The sequence below is a fragment of the Lampris incognitus genome, chromosome 10 (genome assembly GCF_029633865.1).
Source record: "Lampris incognitus isolate fLamInc1 chromosome 10, fLamInc1.hap2, whole genome shotgun sequence".
NCBI lineage: Eukaryota > Metazoa > Chordata > Actinopteri > Lampriformes > Lampridae > Lampris > Lampris incognitus.
The window spans coordinates 12,340,351-12,363,076 of NC_079220.1; the positions used below are offsets into that span (position 1 = coordinate 12,340,351).

General features: G+C 46.9%; 1 protein-coding gene across 1 annotated transcript in view; it reads right to left on the reverse strand.

Moving 5' to 3' along the window:
• Positions 1-12,117: 12,117 nt before the first annotated feature.
• grin2ba (glutamate receptor, ionotropic, N-methyl D-aspartate 2B, genome duplicate a) overlaps positions 12,118-22,726 on the reverse strand; it is a 122,679-nt gene continuing 112,070 nt past the window's right edge. The window contains exon 15 of the mRNA XM_056287867.1: positions 12,118-14,451. Within this exon, the coding sequence (XP_056143842.1) occupies positions 12,118-14,451 (2,334 nt within the window). The remainder of the gene's footprint in view (positions 14,452-22,726) is intronic.

Below are 22,726 nucleotides of genomic sequence, written 5' to 3' on the forward strand. Positions count from 1 at the left end.
CCCTCAATTACAGTCGCACCCGGCAGCCCGGAGTCCACACAAGTCAGTTTTACTTTTAATATTCTGAACGTATCCCGCCACCGCATACTGTAGCCCCTTCTGCCTTTCACGGGATGATATTAAGGATGAATTACTCCAAAATACATCACTTATTTTCTCTGGGAATGCGCCGGTTTCTTCCTTCATGTTTTGGTGTTTTTCCGGCAACTTCCTGGATGGTTCTGAAACGCTTGAAGGGCATAGCAACAGTAACTAAGGGGGCGGGACTTTGCGAAAGGTCAATTGATAAGTGATAGACAATAGGGAATCGTGTACAAATTCTTAGGCCTCATTTATGCTCAACGTTTAATACGTATACGGACAGATACGAACGGAGCCTTCTGTCCGTACTCTGCGGTCATTTCTTCCGTATTTGTGCACGTTTTCTTAAAAGTTTACGGATGCGGACGAAACGGAGCAGTACCACCGGAAATCGTGGGGGCAGTGTAGCCAATGGTTCAAGCGAAACCAACGAGACACGACGAAGACATTTAAAAAATGGCTGAACTCTTTTGACGAGAGCTTGTGCGACTTGCTGATAAAGCTTTAAGACACAAACAAACGACCTCCTGCACTGTCGTCATGTTTGGAGTTGTCAGAAACGTTTGACCCTGAACTGCCCTCTAGTGGATGATTTGCTTAACAGCCTTGCCAACGTCAAAAAGACTCATGAAAGTATGTGGGCAGTCAAATCAATTTTATTTGTGTAGCCCTTTATCGACGGTTACATCGTTTGAAATGGGCGTATTTATTTGTATACTCAAAGGGAACACTTATTACCTTAAACGGAGGAACTTGGGATGTTTTTTTAATGGAAAGGGTAAGCAAACAAAATTTTATTTATATAGCACTTTTAAAAACATACAGTTACAAAGTGCTTTACACTCCATACACAAAAATACGAATAAATACATAAAATAAATTGAATCAATATAAACACATGGCATCGGGAGTGACAGACCAAGAAGTCAGGGGTGGGAATCTATAAAAAGGTTTGCCTGAAAAGATGGGTTTTTAGAAGCCGCTTAAAACAGCGCAGATTCAGCGAATCTAACGGATTGGGGGCGATTATTCCAGAGGCTTGGGGCTAAAACTGCAACGGCGCGGTCACCTTTGTTTTGCAGGTGGAGTGAGGAATGGATAAAATTATAATAATAATAATAATAAATCAATCTTATATAGCGCTTTAAAAGACCGAGGTTTGAGGATCGGAGTGGTCGGGAAGTGGAATGAGGAATGAGAAGATCAGAAATATAACTAGGGGCAAGATCATGCGGGGCTTTAAATGTAATCAATAAGATCTGACAGATTATTCTGAATTTTACGGGAAACCCATGGAGGGATGCAAGAATAGGGGTAATATGGCACCTACGGCTAGTTAGTAGTGTAACCGGTTAATTTTTTGCCCGGTGCGAGATCCGATACAAGATGTGCTGCACCACAAGGCGACATCACTAACCGCTCGGCTAAAGGACCCGACCCGTTAGCTGAGGGCTAACGTGCATTATTAGTAGTTTACAGTAGTCTAGCAGATTAGGGTAGTTTGGTTGAGGCCAGAGTAGAGGGAGTTACAGTAATCTAGACGGGAGAAAATGAAAGGGTGAATTAATTTTTCGATATCCTTAAGAGACAAAATATTTCTGATTTTTGCCATATTTCGTAGCTGAAGAAAACAGGATTGGACACGTTTAGTAACACGGTGAAAAGACATTTTCTAGTCAAATATGATACCAAGATTGTTAGTGGTAGGTTCGATGTTTGAATGAAGTGGACCAATAAATTGATCTACTGCAGTGATTTTCAGGACCAATTAAGAGAACTTCAGTTTTGTTGGGGAATGACAAAAAAAACACAAAAAACAAAAGAGAAAACATCAACAACAACAACAAAACTGAAGTTCTCTTAATGGAGGAAATTTAGGGACATCCAGTCTTTGGTGACAGCTAAGCAATCATGGAGGGAGGACAGTTGATTCAGGTTATTGGGTTTGGCAGACAAATAGATCTGAGTATCATCAGCATAACAGTGGTATGACGTGTCTTGAAAGTGACTAAACAAATGACCCAGAGGAAGCATGTATAAAGAGAAGAGGATTGCCCCAAAGACAGACCTCTGAGGGACTCCACACAGTAGGGGAGCTGACGAGGATACAAGATTGTTAACACAAACATTATCTATTTGTCAGATAAGAGAGAACCAAGTTAACGCTGTACAATAAATGCCAACCCAATTCTCCAACCTATCAAGTAAGATAGCATGACCGATGGTATCAAAGGCAGCAGTTCAGCAAGCATAAGAATGTCACTGGACACTCTTGGAAAGGGCAGGTTTAGTTCGTGCTGGCTGGTGTTTAGGTGCCCTGTGAGGCGCCATTGTAAAACTGGGCCCAGCGGAGGCCCTGTAACATGTTTTGTTTGCCTTCCGTAGCTGCAGTCTTTTCTGTCCCTTCACGGCACCCATAGCGCTGTTCTCATTGCGGAATAAACAAGCTGGCTCCCAACTGAGACGTGTGTCCCATTTCAAATACATTACATGGTGTCAGAAGTCTGTCAAGAACAGGAAAATAAGAATAATGGCATATTCGCAGTTTGAACACCCCATGATCGACTGGGGGGGGGGTGCTCCTGATTTATATCAAGAGTTTGAAAGATTCAGGAGTCATATCACGTTGGTCTTCGATGGTCCTCTCTCTGAGCTAACGGCTAAACAGCGAGCCGGTTGGCTAGGCACGTGGATCGGCAAGCAAGGTAGAAATCTCCAAGACATTAAAACTGGGCTGATGGGGAAAAGGAGGATCCCTCTAAAGTTTCGGATAAGTTTGCCAGCTACAACAGACCGAGGAAAAATGAGCGAATAGCCAGGCATCGTTTCAAACAAAGGAAACAAGGTCCAAGTGAAGGTTTTGATAACTTTGTTAAGGATTTGAGACTCATACTCATGGACTGTGAGTACGCTGACCCAGATGACATGTTGACTGGCGCCATAATCGTGGGAGTAAGAGGAAAAAAGGGTCCAAGAAAGACTGCTGGACAAAGGTGAGGACCTGACACTACCTAAAGCTATAGAAATCCCTCAGCAGTTTGAAATGTCACAGAAACAAATATAAAATCGTCAGAGAGGATGATTCACAAGTATCAGCAGTGTCTGCCAAAGCAAAGTACCCAGCACCTAATAAGAAGACATACAGTAAAGGACAGTCAAAACCCACACATCAGAGGCGAGCATCGGTCAACCAACCCAAAAGCTGCCCAAGTTGTGGAAAAGACCCCCAGCACAAGTGGAGTAACGGAAAGTGCCCAGCTAAAGGCTCAGTATGTTCCTGCTGTAAAAAAAAACCAAATCACTTGGTGGCTGTGTGTCGCAAACATGCAGTAAATTCAGTGAGTGTTGAGCCAAGTCAGGATTCACTAGATGAGGAAATTCTGCACATGAATCTGACACAGACTGATAGTCCCGCAGATGACAAATGGAACATAAACTTGGAAATTCTGTTTCAGGGGGCGCAATTCAGGATTGACACAGGTGCCAACTGCAATGCACTAACTCTAGACAGATACCAGTTCCTCATCCACACAGGGGAGCTAAAATGCTCCAGCACAGTGCTTCACTTTTATTCTAACCACGAGCTAAAGCCTGGCGCTGCAGTTGATCTACTGAAGTAGTTGAAGTATGAAGAAGTGTGAAGTGAAATTTTGGACATTGCACAGGAAAATATACTCAGTGGTGATACAGCTGAGGCTTTAGGCCTGATTGTTTGTCTGGACTCACTAAAAAACACGATAGAAAAAAACAAATCGAGCAGTACTGATGTCGCCATTCCAACACAGAGTGTACCAGCTGGACTTGATGAGTTCCCAGAACTGACACGCACCACCGAATTCCTCCCAGGGAGCAACATCACCTACACCTACACCTGCTACCTCTGAGTACCAATTACTATGTGGTAACCAGGCTCCTGGCTTCATCATTGACATCAACAAGTGTGCCGACCCAGTGAACTGCATCAACAGGCTGTGTGTGAACACTCCAGGGAGCAACCTTTGCAACTGCCTACCGGACTTTCAGCTCAACCCCACTGGAGTGGGCTGTGTGGACCCCCGCATTGGCAACTGTTTTCTGGATACGTTGGCACATGATGGAGGAAGCTAAAGAGATTGGAGTGGGTGTGACCAGAGCTTCCTGTTGTTGCTCCCCAGGAGGCGCTTGGGGGAACCACTGTGAACTCAGTCTTGTATTCAATAGAGTTGGGGGCAGGGCAGTGTGTCCTGGAGGAGAAGGTTTTAGACCCAATCCTATCACTGTCATCCTGGAAGATATTGATGAATGTCAGGAGTTGCCACGCCTCTGTCAGGGTGGTAAATGTGTCAACACGTTTGGCAGCTTCCAGTGTGAATGTCCAGCAGGCTACTACCTCAACGAGGAGACACACTCTAGGCCACCCATCTCAGGCGTGCTGTCTGGAAGATGTGCTCTGGACAGTGTCAGGCAGCTCCATGTCCTTTGAGATGTAACACATTGTGTTTGTCTTCCGTAGCTGCAGTCTGTTCTGTACCTACACAGCACCCGTAGCTCTGTTCTCATTATGGAATAAACAAGCTGGCTCCCAACTGAGGCGTGTGTCCCGTTTCAAATACATTACAGGTCCCGTGTCCAAGATCTCCACAATGAAGTCTGTGAGTAAAATGATATCAAAACTTACATGCACCAAGGCTAAAACTACAACAATGAGACCTAGGTTGTAAAAAAACCCAAAACAAAACAAAACCGGAATGATTGTACTTCCAAATATCCATCCATCCATCCATTATCTGAACCGCCCATCCTGCTCTCAGGGCCTCGGGGATGCTGGAGCCTATCCCAGCAGTCATTGGGCGGCAGGCGAGGAGACAGCCTGGACAGGTCGCCAGGCCATCACACAGGGCCAACACACACACACACACACACACACACACACACACACACACACACACACACACACACACACACACACACACACACACACACACACACACACACACACACTTAGGGACAATTTAGTATGGCCGATTCACTTGACCTACATTGTCTTTGGACTGTGGGGGGAAGCCGGAGCACCCGGAGGAAACCCATGCAGACACGACAACCCAGGATGACCCCCCAAGGTTGGACTACCCTGGGGCTCGAACCCAGCACCTTCTTGCTGTGAGGCGACCGCGCTAACCACTGCGCCACCGTGCCGCCTACTTCAAAATATTGCGAGTAAAATGATCTTACGTCACTGGCAGATAAATGTTGCTTGTTACAAGAAAGTGCACCTGTTTCATGAATATTAAACTTGTATTGGGTATTTTCCCAAAACGGGAAAAGAAATCTTAAAACAACAAACGTGATTTAAGATCATTTTTTTAGACTAAATACTCTGAAACAAGCCTGATTATCATGAAACAAGTGCACCATCTTCAAACAAGTCATAATAGTATCTAATAATAACAGTGATATCTCAAAATAAGGACTATGAAACTTGAAACAAGATAAAATCCTTTGATAAACTCGTCTTTTTTGCAGTGAATGGGGGGGCGGTATAGAGAGGCAGAGCAATAATATCAGAGGATCAAAATGAATGAATGCATGCCTGGATGTGACCGAGATGGAGACAGGAAGTGAGATTATGAAGGGTTTCAGTCAGATCGTGGGTACGAGAGAGAGGGAGACGCAGAGGGAAAATAAAAAAAGAGGAGGGGGGGTAGAAAAGGTAAAAGGGAGCGCAGTGGGAGCATGGGATGGGTGAAAGAAGAGAGCTAGGTGGACTGCTTCTCTGTCCACTACAGACAGACTTAGTCAAAGCCGGGAGACGTGAGATCTGTACTCAAGTAGTCAGCCAGCCGGGCTTTGCTGCCACATAAATACATCAGCCGAATGGAAAATCAAGGAATGATGGGGTTACGGGGCGAGTGTTACTGAGGTACACGCACACACATACACACACACAAGGCTGAAAAAGACTCGATCCCATATTCGTGAAACTTATCGGTTTTTATTATTAATACTCAACACTTCAGTTTGTTCATCATGTACAAAGAGAAAGAATAGTCTTATTTGAGCACTTATAATTGTAGTTATCAGTATTATCCTTATTAGAAGTACCTTAATGATGTGGTTTTTTTTGCGGTTTTGCCATGACATGGTTAATTTTATTATTGATATTACTTTGATCATTTCCATAGAAAAAAAAGGTAAATGTTTCCCCACCCCCCCATTACTCAGTATTTACACAACCTGTACATTTGTTTGTTTTTGTGTCGTTTTTCTGTTTGTATGGTGTAAAAATTTTGGTACCATTTCAAAGAAAAGGGCCACAAAAAGAGAAAAGAATGGCCAAGGATAGTATTATGTATATGATTATGTATACAATTGATAATATCCATATTTTACATTTTGTTGTCCCACAGTAAAGTCAATCAGGCTTTGTAGTTTCAGTGAGAGTGAGTATTCATAGTCCTTGCCCTGAACTCCAAGCGCTCTATTGGCCTCGTGAAATACATTTTGCAGCAACCCCTTATGCCATGTTTCCTTTCATTTAAATAACAAAACTTTGTTTTTTGTAATCCAAATGTGTTACACAGACAAATAATGGCAGAATCATCAAACATAGTGTACATATCTAACTTATTAAAAACACCTTGTATGCACCAGAATAAACAAGTGCCATTATACAGACGCACACACACACACACACAGAGGGAAGAGAGAGAGCGAGATAGATAGAGAGAGAGAGAGAGAGAGAGAGAGAGAGAGAGAGAGAGAGAGAGAGAGAGAGAGAGAGAGAGAGAATTTCAAGCCATCATCCATGCAAACACAGACGGATACATGCACTGCACACCTATCGTATGATGGGCATCTTCAATAAATGAGAGTAAATAAGACCGCTCAAGGCTGCAAAAATTACTTAAGCCAACACAAATCTTTCATATCCATGACAGATCTCATAACGGGAAGGTGATATCAGCTCTTCTACCATTTCCCCATAAATCTTGTCATCGATACTGACATAAAATAAGTGAGAAGATTTTCTTTTCTTTTTTTTCATTTGACGCAATGGCTGAAATGCATTTTCAAACAAAGCTAATCAGTTTGTCAGATAATCGGGTGAATTGAGTGTACCGTTGCTGACCGAGTAATGGTATGAATCTGAACAGCGGTATTTTGAAAGGAAGGCAGCCGTTAGCTGAGGTGACATTTAATACCCACCACCTCCATTATGTTCCGGCTCACTAACCCGCCACAGTTCTTTCTTACGTTGTAAAAAATATGACACAGTGATTTGCCGTACATGCACCATTTAAACAAATGTGTTGTGGCATGCTTCTGTGCAGGGAAGGGAGGCTGGGACCAAAACAGCCTTAGGGGAAATAAAGACTGCCAGCTAGTCTGCTTAATCTGCACCATCCCCTGGCCCGAATGCAGTAAGTATGGAGCGGAGCAACTAAAAGTGGCGGAGGCCCGAGGATGGTACATTTACCGCAGGTATCTGGTATGCCTCCACTTCCTAAGCAGCAGCTGCCAACTAGTCCCCAGCCAGCCTTACGATGTCACCTGTACGACGGGGGGGTTGTTCACTTCTAAAGAACTCAACATAAACATATGAGAGCAGTCGGCGGGATTACACTGTTTATTGCAAGAGCCATCGAGGTGGGCTATATGAAAATGATGCAAACCCCCAACAGTTTCTGTGCTCACAGATACATCTTTCACTTTTAGGTGGGCCCTCTAGACTTGAAAGCAGCTGAGGGGAGACAACAGAGGGGAGATGAATCGATGCTGAGAGTTGTTGGAATCGGTTGCGTCCAGAAACAGGACAAGGATATCATCTCAAACTGTGTGGGAATTATTTTGCATCTGTACATGAAGAAAAAAAACAAACAAGCAAAACAAAAAAAAACAACCCCCAATCATATTTCTACTTTCATAAAGCATTTGCACCAAAAAATGTGACACAAGCATTGCCCAGTCACATAAAAATGAGTCAAAGACATCTGAATGTTTTACCATGTCAAATTTCTAGTAATCCAAAGATATTTATGGAAAAAAAAACAACATGAAAACATCAACCGATCACCCTGAACCCACAGTTTTGCATGTAACTGACACAAGACATGACAAATGAAATATTTGATCATTTAATAAGGGGCTGCACAAATGCATATAAAGTTCAAGTGGATTCCTCAACGAAATGAACTACACTCAGTCTTAGCCGTCCACTACTTTGTGCTGAAAACCTCAGCAACATGAGCAAAATCAACACTGGGAAAATGTCCAGTGTGTTTATGTTTGTGTGTGTGTATGTGTGCGTGCGTGTATTTGGGTGTCTGTATGTCTTCCTTTACCACAGTGATGTCTATCCCAAACACGGAGAGGGAACGGGATAGGCCGGACCAATGATGGCTCTAAAGATCTCTGTGCAATCACTATTAGACCCTAGGTCAAAAAGAGAGTAACAAAACACAAACATCTTGTGGGTCATTTCACATCAAGGGTTGCGGCTCGAAAATGAAGGATCCCAATATATACTGCCCCTATATGCAAAGTTCATCTATGTATACATGTAATATTGTATTACATAAATGTGTAGATAGTTTTATCTCGAAAAGCATGAAGAATAGCTTACCTTAAAAAGAGAATCTAACACAATTCAAGGGAAACTTAGCAGACTCCTAAAACTAAACTTTCCCATTTATCACCAAACGTCTACACCTACAGTAAATTATCCTGTTTCCAACACTTTAGTGAAATAAGCAAAAAAGTCTTAAAGTAATCAGCATATTAATTGGAAAACTATCATAATTAAGTAAAGATGAGCTCGAAAGAAAAAAAGAGGTTCTGTTATATCACTTATCATGATTAGTAATATTTGTGTCTTAACTATAATTTGCATATTTTTGTATTTTTTTGTTTTTATGTGTTTTTATTATAGTTTTCTTTCTTTAATTGCTGTAAAACATATTGAAAGTACATCCTGTCTGTCTGTTGACTGTACAAAGTGAAAAGTTTTAAATATACTATTTACAAGGAAAAGGTCTAACATATTGACGTCGACACTGACTGATGAGAACTCCCGACTTCCTCCTTTTGCTCCATCTTATTTCCTCCTTCCTTCCCATTCGCGTGTCTTCTCCAGTTAGGCCTGACCGTTCCTAACACGTGCGCTTAACAAAATTCCAAACACCCCCGCCGGAATCTAGCTCGCAGGGTGTTGTGGGTGGCCGGGTCTTCTTGACTTAAGGCTAACTCGCTGGGTCTGACGTTTGTAATGTTATCTAATATGTAAATAATAGTGTCACAATCGGCTGTTCAGCTTTTTCTCGGTCTCGTGTTACAACTCACTTTACGACAGCCGTAAACCATCAGTCAATCCAACCTCTACGACAGCTACCGTATCAGTACAACTTTTAACGGGGTTGTCAATGGAATGAGGGAAGAAAAGGGGAGATGTTAAATAAATGGATGGCTATCAGCAGGTTTGTCGGGGGGGGGGGGGGGGGACCAGCCGTTATCTTTCAATCACAATTTGACTCTCTCCACACACGCACACACACACCTATTACATTGGTGCATTTAGATCAGGGCACCGAGATGGGAGCCACCAATGACAAAGAGCACAATTTACACACTCTAGCAGCTCCAATCTCCACCAGTACTCCAACCAATCTCCTGAAGCCCTTGAACTTCTGACACCGCCAGCTAATCGAAGAACAAACCTTTTAATAACTAATAGAGGCTTCTTTATTCTGCACAGTAATATGATGAGTCATCATGAGACGGTTAGAAGGGAGGGAAGGCAGGTGTGTGTGTGTGTGTGTGTGTGTGGTGGCGTGATAAGGCTTGTCCATTGAAAGCTTAAACCTATACTGAGTAAAGATCCTGCGCAATAAACGAGGTCTCTTTAGCTAAAAGGACCATCAACATAAGTCAAAGTGAGCAGCCAGAGTTTTATCAAGATGGCCGCCCTCGACCAGCGCGAGAGACGAGCTCGAGAGATTGCCTCTCTCGTGCCTCCACGGCTCGGTCTCGAGCTCTATCAATGTCACTTGGGGACAACGTTGTTTTCCAACATGTAGTATTTCACTCACATAAACAATGGCAGAGAATATATTAATAATACAGTGTCCAAAAAAAAATTCTTTTTACATCACAATGCTTTCTGAGTTGTACCTCATAAACCTGCATAACTCGGGTGAGTAAAAACTAATGCTTGGTTGTACAAGATACTGTGGTGGTGGTGGTGGTGTGACAGAAATAAACGAGTGTTATCGCATATCCTGAATAAATCAAGTGGTCTAAAGCTTGCTTCTTGTTAAGTGAGACACGTCAGTCTGCTTGCGACATGGCGGTGGACAGTGTTCTTGACTGGTTTGTGAAACGCTGCCTGATATAGGGTTCGTGTCAAACAACATTATGGAGCAATAAACCCCCCCCCCCCACTGTGTAGTACTTTATCTTGTGTCTTAACTGTTGCGGCCTTCTCTCATGCCTGTTGTAAAAAATTTTACTACCGGGCTCATAAAGGTCGCCTCCTCGGGTGAAGAGAGCAACAAGCAGCCAAAAATAAATAAATAAATAAAACAAAACACGAAGATCTCCCGCTGCTGTTTGCCCTCCCATCCAGAGGACACGCTGGCTGGATACCTTAAGGCACGTCCTTCCTCTCCGGCGTCTTCAGCCAGCGGCTTCCGACGAGGCCGAGCCGTCCGACCGGAACACGTTCAGACCAACAGCCCCGTGTCTCTGCGTGTTGGTGCGTGTGTGACTGATAATGTTTTTTTATAAAAAAAGGGGGGGGGGGATTCAAACAAGGGCCTTATCAGGAACATATCAGTGCTGTGCAAACCACGTCTTTCGTATCGTCTTGGAACATTTTCCATAAAGAGCAAAGTAAAAGTATGACTGTGGCATAAAATAGTGTACAGAAAACATGACAGCATGGGAGGTAAGGACCTGTTCAGTCTGTCTGGCTTGTTGGTTGAATAGGGTAACAGCCTTCCTGCTGCCACTAGGGGCAGACAAAGAATACAACTATGGATACCAAAACACCCATGGAATCTTAAACCAACAGAACATAAAACAAGAAGAAGAAAAAAACTTAGAATCAGTATTATTATAATTAATACTAACATCTTTGTTATTCACAATGTTAATAATATTATTGTTTTTCTTATACCCTGTAATTTCTGTAAGAACATCTTATTATCATTCATGATTGTATTTCTCATAGCAAACAGAGCGGCTCTTTTGGCATTGAGAAAGAAAAGGGAGGTGGGGAGGTGAGGATTGAGGGGAAGGCAGAGAAATAGGGAGAGGGAGCAAAGAAGAGTGGCAAGGCAGCAGGAGGAGTGGATGGGCGGAGCAGGCTGCCCTCTCGCCGAGTGAGAGAAGCACCAGTCATCTCCTGTGTTGGGGCCCCTGCAAAATGTGATAACGTCTCCTTTCTGGTGGTGACAGGACCAGATGGGCACTCCGCTCCCTCACTCCGCTCTCGCATCTCTCCACCTAAGCACTTTGTGATGGCTCCCGGACAGCCACCCCCCCCCCAAAAAAAACCTCGCCAGGCTCAGAACGTCCGATATCACATTATGATGAGGCATTGCCTCTTTGAGTTGATAACCAAGTACACTGACTTCTGCCTCTCTGGCGGATGAAACAAAGCGCTGGAGTTGAAATGTGTCTGTGAGACTGGGGGAGATGGGAGGGTGGGGGTGGTTATTTCACTGTGTGCAGGTATAAAGAGTAGCTATGGCCATTAATCTGAGAGAGGGTTAATGTAGCTCACCTCCCCGAGTATCCTGATTTTCACCTAGATTATCTCTTGTTCGCAGACCTCTGTTCCCTCCCTGCATAATCTTGCAAGAAAAAAAAAATCTTACCTTCTCTCATCTTTCTCAGTTCACTGTCTTTACATTTCCCCCCGTCACAATTTACTCTTTAATCCTCTGCCTCTCTGATATTTTACTATACTCTTCAGGCTAAAGTCGATCTTCTAACACTAGATCTCTCTAGCCGTCCACCTCTTCCACCCCCCCTGCCTTCATTTCCTCTGTCCTGCTCTCAAACATCAGACTCAATGCTGGACAGTTTCTCATAGACATGGCCGTTGCTTCCATTGAAGGGCCGTGGGGGGCCGACCCCCAGCATGGAGCCGTGATGGTTCATTCCACCCAGGCCAATCTCCTTGGGGAACCGCGGGGTCATGTTGGACATCACCCCGGCAGTGGCTGATGCTGGCAGGTAGGATGTCACACCCATGGGCCCCCTGAAGTCACTGCGACTATTTTTGGCAACCTGCTGCTGCTGCTGCTGTTGTTGCTTTTTCATGTAATATTGTTTTGCCCCATGCATCAGACACTGATCGTCGCCAAAGGTGGGTATAAAGGGGTTTTGGTTGACCCGGTCTGGGTAAAGAGATTTGGATAAGGAGAACGCTGCCCCGCCGCCTCCTTCCATCAAGGACCTATCCCTGTCTCTCATGTCTCTCTCCCCAATCGAGCGGCGGTGGAGTCCCTCGCCACCTCTGAACAGGCCGAGTGGTGAGCCAGCTCCTTTCCAGTTATCGCCTCCATAAAACAAAGGGTCCCTGTCTCTCTCTCGCTCCCTCTCTGAGCCACCATGACGCTCGAATATGTGCGCGAAGGGGCTGACACCCTCCATGTAACGCTCTTTCTCCTTCAAACTAACACTCCTAGGCGGGGGAAGCATCCCTCCCATGTTTGCGCCGCCTATTCCTCCACCTCCCCCAAGACCCCCCATTGAGCTCCCCATCCCACCCGATTCCTCCTTCTGGAGGTCGACAAAGGCGTCGTAAGAGTGCTGACGTCTAAGCGGCTTCCCGAAACCACCGCTCTTCCTCCGCTGCTGGCCCTGAGACTGGGACTGGGGGCCGGCGCCCAGCCCTCCTCCTCCCCCAGCTGTTCCTCCTCCCCCAAGCTGTTCCAAGAGGTGGTTGTTGTCCTCGCTGATGTCGTAGAGGTTGCCTGTCTTTTTGCAGCCCTCGCAGCGCATGCAGGAGGCAGAGCTGGGGCGGCTGTTCACCCCTCCTCCTCCTGAGGACCCACAGCTAACGCCACTGCTGTATCCCCCTCCTCCACCACCCCCTCCTCCATGCAGGGACATCTGTTTGCCCCCTCCTCCCCCGCTTGCCCGACAGTTCCGGCACTCCCACTCTCCCCCTGCCAGCCCAGCCCCTCCACCACCCTTTGACTCTGATTTTTTGGGTTTGCTCTTCAGAAAGTCGTCCACTGGCACCAGGGTGGTGCAGGTCCCCACGCTCCCCACTACCCCATCCCTCCCAGTAGGTCCATCTGTCAGGTCCACGTGCTCCCACTGAGGGATTCCCTCTTTTGGCCGGAACTGGTCCAAGTAGAAATCCCTTACGCTCTCTTTGTCTCTGAACAGGTACGAGTTTCCGCCATTGTTCCCCCCTCCACCTCCGCCGCTTCCACCCCGCTTGCGATCAGCCGCCAGCAGAGGCGGGGAGGTGGAGCGGTGGCCGTGGTAGTGGTGATGGCTGATGTGGTAAGGCTTCCTCCTGTAGCCCAGCTCAATCTCATCCAGCTCTCGTCTAGACTTGGCTGAGGCCGGCCTCTTCTTCAGGCTGTCGCGGTACTGTTTGCGCTTTTTGGCGTTGCCCTCAAGGTTGCCGTAGGTGACGGTGTGCGTGGAAATGTCAGAAACGTCGGAACGGATGTTCCCGTCATCATCTCCCCGCCCACCGCAGTAGCCGTGGCCAGGGATGTAGCTGGAACTAGAGGCGCCTCCTTTGAAAGAGAACATTCCATAGAGGTCTGGCAGGCCTTCTTTGAAGCCCTGGCCTGATGGAGGCGTCTGTCCGGACAGCAGGTCGAACTTGCTCATGTTCCTGTGGGTCAGCGCCGAGCGGGGCTGGGTGGTGAAAATGGGGGCCACCCCTCCGCCCAGGCTGTCACAGTCAAACATGCCGCCCTCAAGTGAACTGGCACTGCCCAGGCTATGGGGCCGGTTGGGTGGAGGTCCACTGAGCCCTAGTGCTGACCCAGTGTGGTGGTGCAAGTAGTGGTCCTGGTAAAGATTACTATCCTTCAGGTGGAGGTTGCCAAACGTCCTCTCCACCTCACTGATGTAATCGCTGAACATGTTGTCCTCCGGGAGGTATGGCTGCTTGCAGTCTGAATGGCCTGCCAGGCTGCGTCGGTGTTCGGAGATGTCGTAAACGGAGGACTCGCGGCGGATGAAGTCCAGAGCGCTGTGTGGCGAGCCGTTCACTCCAGACAGGGATGCCATGTTCTTGGCAGTGCGTAGGAGGCGTAGGATGTTGGAGTGGGTGTTGTTCATGGTGGCTGATGGGGAGTTCAGCGCCGAGCTGCTCTTCTCCTCAATCTGCACCCCGTGGATGCAGCTGTAGATGCCCTGCGATATGAGAAAGAGCAGACAGCATTAAGGAGATGGAAAATTGTGAGGATGAAAACAAAAATATATTCTTTTTGGTTATATTACACAGAAATGAGTTTGCTTATGTTGTCCTCTGCCAATAACAGACTGTAGTTGGACGGCCGGCAAGTCCCGCGTGTTTAATGCACGTAGCTGTAAGATGAAGAGTTCAACCCCAAAAAAGAGTTTGTGCATTCAAGAAAACTTTCCTGAATAAATGAAAATTGGAAAACAAAACAAATAATGGCATATTGTGCTGAAGCGATTTATGATTACAGTGAAACCAGATTAAGTAATTTCGAAAAAGAAAATCACACTTGTATTCTGTAAATAATAAATGTCTTCGCCGTATCAATTTGCAGCTCGAGGAGTTAGTATTTTGTGAGAAAGAAAGGGGAGAACGTAACTGAGGGGAATAACATATAGTATGGTGGTTCAGAGAACGCGGATTCTCGCAATACCTCGCTCCAAATCCACACAGTAAGTAAAACCAGTCATACACGTGGACTCCACATACCGTCTCTGATTGACGGTAACACACATCAGGTGGTGAAAGACAGAGGGGAAGGCAGAAGAAGAAGAAGTGGAGGAGAGTGTATGTAGGTGGATGGTGGATGATTGATAAAGACAGAGGGGCTGTAAGACCCCCCGAGTCCTGTTGGTCAATACCTATAATCAATGCAATTAATATTCAGCCGGACGATATGCTCTGGCAGTTATTAAATACCCCCGCCTTCCTCTTCCATTGAACACCACCTGCCACAAAATGACCCCTTGAAGACTCTCTGAGGAGAGGCACCGAGCCGAGGAGACGCTCGCCCAATGGTAGAAAGATGTCGAGATAAACTGCGCCATTTGCGTTCAGCAATGCGTGAAGGCATGAAGAACGGGAACGGCAAGGGAGCAGATCAATCCCACATGGTGATTTTACGAGACTTAACGGAAGTCAGACGTCGATGGAAATAACGGGACGCTTTGGATGCGACTAAAGATCGGAGTTCAGCTGACCTCGTTGCTGGCCACCGCAGGAGAGACCCCTCCGTCAAGAGGGCAGGGGTTGTCAAATACCCCCCATCTTCTCCGTCTGCGTTTTGGCATTGATGTTTTATAATCACCCCCCGCAACGCACACACACGCACCCCCCCTCCGATCCACTTACATCTCTGACCCGCTTGTCCCCTCGTCCTTGCATTCATTTCTGCAAGTTAATGAGGTCTGTGGACAGTATTTATTGCAGCTAAAAAGGGCTTCACTCTCCATTCCAAGTAGCGCGGACACACAAACAGTCGCCTGGAAATGTACTACTGTCTTTTTAATGCTGCCTATGTACCGTCTCTCCTAGTCACCTTCACTTCATCCCATCCTTATCTCCAGATTTTTCCCCTTTTATTGTCTCAAATCACTGCTGATTTAGTGTACAGTGTTCTTCCTGGGCCTCGGCCAGAGGCTTTAGAGGATCAAGGTAGGAAAAAAAAAAGAAATCTTTCTGGCTACAGCTTGTGAAATGTTTTGCACCTTGACAGTAAATTAATCAGTGACTTGACAGATAACTTTTTATTGGTTGCAGATTGGTCGGATGTAGCGCGCTATACGTCTGAAGTCTACAGAATGCACATACCAGTGAGAAAATGAAGACGACTGTACTGTTTTTGTGTTTTTCTTGAAGGCGATCATATCTGTTCTCGGTCAAACCTAGCCGCATCTCTCCCGGCACCGTTCTGCTTGCGTTACCAGGCTTTCTACTCCTGCTCAGTGCAGCGGGTCAGTTGTTGTGCATTCATGTGGTGGGAGTCAGTTTGTTTGCATTTGTGTTTGGGAAATAGAAATCTGATATTGCAGTTATACTCACGCAGCTTGGCATATTGATGGAGAGTCATGCTATTCAAGTTTACTTTTTTGTGTGGGGGGGGATTTTTTCCCCCTTTTTTCTACCCAATTGTACCTGTCCAATTACCCCACTCTTCCGAGCAGTCCTGGTTGTTGCTCCACCCCCCCCTCTGCCGATCCGGGGAGGGCTGCAGACTACCACATGCCTCCTCTGATACATGTGGAGTCGCCAACCGCTTCTTTTCACCTGACAGTGAGGAGTTTCGCCAGGGGGGGTGTAGCGCGTGGGAGGATCACGCTATTCCCCCCAGTTCCCCCTCCCCCCCGTACAGGTGCCCCGACCGACCAGAGGAGGCGCTAGTGCAGCGACCAGGATAAATACCCACATCCGGCTTCCCGCCTGCAAACACGACCAGTTGTGTCAGTAGGGATAAGATGGAGGTAACATGGGGATTCGAACCGGCGACGGAATAGACCGCTACGCCACCCGGACGCCCTCAGGTTTACATTTTTTGAGGTTGATCTGTGTGCTAAGATGCCTGCATGGACTCAGACTCTCTGAACAAAGACAACCAGCTTTGCATTAGATGGAAAGATGTCATTTACTCTACACACGTACATCATTAGATAACCTGAGCGTTGGCAGACTGATGCCAGCCCAGCTGTTACACAAGCCAGTTTGGGTGTTTGGGTAGGATGTGTGAACGGCAATAACTCTAGCCTGAAGTTTACTAAGTCTTTTACATCCACCAAGGATCACAGCAAGATCTATACGCATGTGATCATAATGGTACGTGGGTCGGAAATATGCACATAAGCTGCTTCCTTTTTATTGTTACATACATGAGTGCGTAATATATTCAACAGTACATTCTACGTGTGTGTGTGTGTCTGTGGGGGAGGGGGTGGGGGTTGGGGGGAGATGGTATTCTGTGTCAATGAGCAGAGCCATGAGGTAATGTTAGGAGCAATGAAAAGAGTGGGTGATTAAGCCTCTAATACATTTACAGTTCTAAAGTCATTAGAGGCCTTTTAAATCAATTCAATTAATTTGTTTCAGTGTTGCAGGTGGACCTCGAGGGGGAGGAGGAGGAGGGGGGGCAGGTAGCCAGGGGAGGAGGGCCGCTAATACAGTCTCCGGGCCCCTCGACGGCAGGGAAACGCAAACCGGCCGTGACCGAGCCCACGTGACCAACTCTAGCCGTGACAGATTTCTCATTTTTACGCCACCGAGCTGAAATGTTAATCGCTGCAATAAAAATAACGTTTACTGGCTCACACGTGGCAATAGAAAAAATAAATAAATCTGAGTGGCAGAGCAAAGAAGAAGAAGAAGAAGAAGAAGAAGAAGAAGAAGAAGAAACCACGGCCAATGGAGGAAAAACATCCCGCTGAATGTGTGAGGGGCAACGTGACGCCGGGGCCGGGGGGTTGTGGGAAGACAACGAACTGTCACTTCCGTGTTTTGTCGTTTTGTGTTGTGCGAGGGATAAAGATCAACACATTCAGCGACGACACGTTCCCTCCGAATCTTTCAATGTACTGCATCGTTTTGCTTCGTTCACGTCGTCACATTGTGGCGGCGACAGAGATGTGATTACTGCAAATGAGTTCAATCAGCAAATGTTTCACAAAGCAATAATTGCCCTCCCATCCTGCCCCGCACAAACGACGACAAACAGTAATAACCCAGCAAACTGCCAACTGGCTTGACTTCCCAGTGACAAATCAACTGTCATTTTACAACTGACATTTGCTCCCCGACACAAACAGGCACAGACGCAGGGTAACACACACACACACACACACACACACACACACACACACACACACACACACACACACACACACACACACACACACACACGGGCAGGCACACTGACCATAGTGCTGGCATGCACACACACACACACTCAAAACACACAGGCAGGCACACTGACCATACACACACACACACACACACACACACACACACACACACACACACACACACACACACACACACACTCAAAACACACAGGCAGGCACACTGACCATACACACATACACACACACTCAAAACACACAGGCAGGCACACTGACCATACACACACACACACACACACACACTCAAAACACACAGGCAGGCACACTGACCATACACACACACACACACACTCAAAACACACAGGCAGGCACACTGACCATACACACACACACACACACACACACACACACTCAAAACACACAGGCAGGCACACTGACCATACACACACACACACACACACACACACACACACACACACACACACACACACACACACACACTCAAAACACACAGGCAGGCACACTGACCATACACACATACACACACACACACACTCAAAACACACAGGCAGGCACACTGACCATACACACACACACACACACTCAAAACACACAGGCAGGCACACTGACCATACACACACACACACACACACACACACTCAAAACACACAGGCAGGCACACTGACCATACACACATACACACACACACAACACACAGGCAGGCACACGGACCATACACACACACACACACCAACAACGCTTTGCTAAATGAACACCTTACAATATAATCAAAGTGGAGCACCGAGGCGTAATATTGGAGCACGGCAATAAATAAATAAACAAACAAACAAGCAAATAAATAAAGGCCATTAGTCGCGCTCTTTCCAGGAGTCGTGCTTTCTTGGCACAGACGGCCCCGGTATCACGGCGGCATATCAAACGGAGGGAGCGGCGGCGGTGGCGGCGGCGCGCTGTGCGGCTCGCCGCTGTAAATTAGCCACGTGGTCTAGCCCGCAGCGGTTCACCTTCAGAGGCGCGCGCCGAATTACACCAGAGCCATGTCAAAACAATTGGAATGCAAATCAAATACCTCGGGGGTGACTTTGGTCTCCCGGGATCCAGTAATCTACCCTCTCCGCTTCTGCGGCAGATTTTTGTTGAGTGAAATATTGATTTCGGCTCAACATTTCACAAATATTTACCCACTCGGTGTCGGAGAGTCCTAGGCATCCAAGAAAGAAAAAGAAAAGAAACCCCCCAACCTGGGGATTTGGGTTTCTTGGTTACCTGAGAGACACGCGGTATGACCCTACGTGCTAGCGTGGGTCTGTAAGCCAGTCCAGGCAACGACTGAGAGCAGAGAGAGAGAGGCAAACCGTACGGTTTGTGGCGGCACGGTTTAGGAGGATGAGCGGGTCGTCCAGTTATCGGAAGTCAAAGAAAGCTGAATCAGTTCATCCGGACACAAGGTTTACTGACACACACGTTTCATCACTCATCTAAGTGACCTCTTCGGTCTAAACTGGCTGCAGGTATCCCCACCCTTATGAACAATACGGCTGCATAACGACCGAAACCATCGATCAGTTTCATATGCAAATATCGGCGTGACCATTAAGTAGAGTTACAAGGGCCATGTATACTATTCACAGACGACTTGGGAATGTTTGCAATCACAGCACTGCAAGATGGCGACAGATGGAGGCGCCCGGGTAGTGTAGCGGTCTATTTATTCCGTTGCCTACCAACACGGGGGTCGGCGGTTCGAATCCCGGTGTTACCTCCGGCTTGGTCGGGCGTCTCAACAGACACAACTGGCCGCGTCTGCAGGTGGGAAGCCGGATGTGAAGAATAGGGTAATTGGCCAAAATACAAGCGGGGAGGGGAAAAAAAAGAAAAGAAAGAAAGAAAAAAAGGGGAGGGGATGGCGTCAGATGTACTCTTACCCCCCCCCCCCCCGCTTCAGGGATGGTCGTTCTCACTTAACATAGATGGCCTCTAGGGGGCGTCCAGGTAATGTAGCGGTCTATTCCGTTGTCTACCAACATGGGGATCGCCGGTTCAAATCCCCATGTTGCCTCTAGCTTGGTCGGGCGTCTCTACAGGCACAATTGACCGTGTCTGCGGATGGGAAGCCGGATGTGGGTATGTGTTCTGGTCGCCGCACTAGCGCCTCCTCTGGTCGGTTGGGGCGCCTGTTTGGCGGAGCGGGGGTTGGTAGGAAAAGCGTGATCCTCACACGCGCTACGTCCCCCTGGCGAAACTCCCCACTGTCAAGTGAAAAGAAGCGACTGGCAACTCCACGTGTATGGGAGGAGGCATGTGGTGGTCTGCAGTCCTCCCCGGATCGGCAGAGGGGTTAGAGCAGCGACCAGGACGGCTCGGAAAAATAGGGTAATTTGCCAAGTACAATTGGGGAGAAAAAGGATGGGGAGAAAAACAAAACAAAAACAAATCATAGTTGGCCTCTTTAGCGGGGTAGTCTCTTAGGGGGCGGGGGGGTAGTACACATGGCCATTGAAACTCTAGTTAATGGTCACGCCCATATTTGCCTATGAAACTGTTCATTGGTTTCTGTATTGTTCATAAAGGTGGGGATGGTCGTTGGTTTCAGTCATTATGCCGCTGTATTGTTCATAAGGGTGGGAATGGTCGTTGGTTTGGGTCGTTATGCCACTGTATTGTTCATAAGGGTGGGGATACCTGCAGTCAGTTGAGTGAGACTGAAGAGGCCACTGAGATGAGTGATGAAACGTAGTATCTGTCAGTAAACATTGTATCCAGACGAACTAATTCAACCTCCTTGGATTTTCTTACCTGGATTATTGAGCACGCATCAAGACATAGTTATCGGAAGGTTCCTGGTTCGATCCCCGGATCCTCCAGAGAGCGTGTCGAAGTGTGCTTGAGCGAGACACTGAACCCCTAACTGCTCCCGATGAGCAGGTCGGCGCCTTGCATGGCAGCCTCCGCCATCAGTGTATGAATGTGTGTGTGTGAATGGGTGAATGTGAGGCATACACTGTAAAGCGCTGAGTGGTGGGTAGACTAGAAAAGTGCTGTATGAACACAGTCCATTTACCATTTATGGAGCGGGGCGTAATGAGTATGCAGATTTTCCTTTCCTTTCTTTTTATCACACATTCAGCTGAAGGAGACCGACTCATCAGTGAAATCGCCTGATGCAGTGAAAAGAAGAAGAACCTGCTTACTCTTGACACCCCATATGGCACATGGTTACCTATGTCCGGTCACCGAAGCCTTCTTTACAAGACCGAAGCCCTATCCATCATTTAGAGCACTATGGAGACAAGAGTTACAGACAGTGACAAAGAACTAAAATACTGCATTCAAATTTGAATGTTTTGTTTATTTTGAATTTGCAGCCAGAAAACTGCATTTGCTGACTTTGGATAAAACCCCGTGCTGTTATTTCAGTCTTAGTCTGTCGATCTATTCATTTGTTCCTCTATTACAGGAACCTTTTGCTTCTAAAAGTATTTGAAAGTCAACTGCACACACCTCTCGGTTCTGTTTGTCCAGATTAAAAAAAGAATCCATCTGGCGTTCGCTTGCAAGTTGAAACAAATACTAAAACCTACTGTTTATTAAAATTGCTGTATTGCAAATTACTTTCACTCCTGGGCTGAGTGGTTAGCAGTTTTTGCAGCCGTTACATCAGAAATAGGAAGTTATTTGTCCCTTTCTCTAACATCCATCCATTATCCGAACCTCTTATTCTGCTCTCAGGTCTCAGGGTCGTGGGATGCTGGAGCCTATCCCAGCAGTCTTTGGGCGGCAGGCAGGGAGATATCCTGGACAGGCCATCACAGGGCCGAATCTCTCTCTCTCTCTCTCTCACTCACTCACTCACTCACTCACTCACTCACTCACTCACTCACTCACTCACTCACTCACTCACTCACTCACTCACTCACTCACTCACTCACTCACCTAGTGACAATTTAGTACGGCCGATTCAACTGACCTACACGTCTTTGGACCGTGAGAGGAAACCGGAGCCCCCGGAGGAAACCCACACAGACACGGGGAGAACATGCAAACTCCACACAGAGGACGACCCGGGATGACCCACAAGGTTGGACTACCCCGGGGCTTGAACTCAGGACCTTCTTGCTGTGAGGCGACCGTGCTAACCACTGCGCCACCATGCCGCCCATTCTCTAACATATCTACTACTACTTTCAGCTGCTCCCGTTAGGGGTCGCCACAGCGGATCATCCGTTTCCATTTCTTCCTTTCGTCTGCATCTTCCTCTGTCACACCAGCCACCTGCATGTCCTCCCTCACCACATCCATAAACCTCCTCTTTGGCCTTCCTCTTCTCCTCTTCCCTGGCAGCTCCATATTCAGCATCCTTCTCCCAATATACCCAGCATCTCTCCTCCACACATGTCCAAGCCATCTCAATCTTGCCTCGTCTCCAAACCGTCCAACCTGAGCGGTCCCTCTGATATAATCGTTCCTAATCCTGTCCTTCTTCGTCACTCCCAGTGAAAATCTTAGCATCTTCAACTCTGCCACCTCCAGCTCCACCTCCTGTCTTTTCGTCAGTGCCACTGTCTCCAAACCATATAACATAGCTGGTCTCACTGCCATC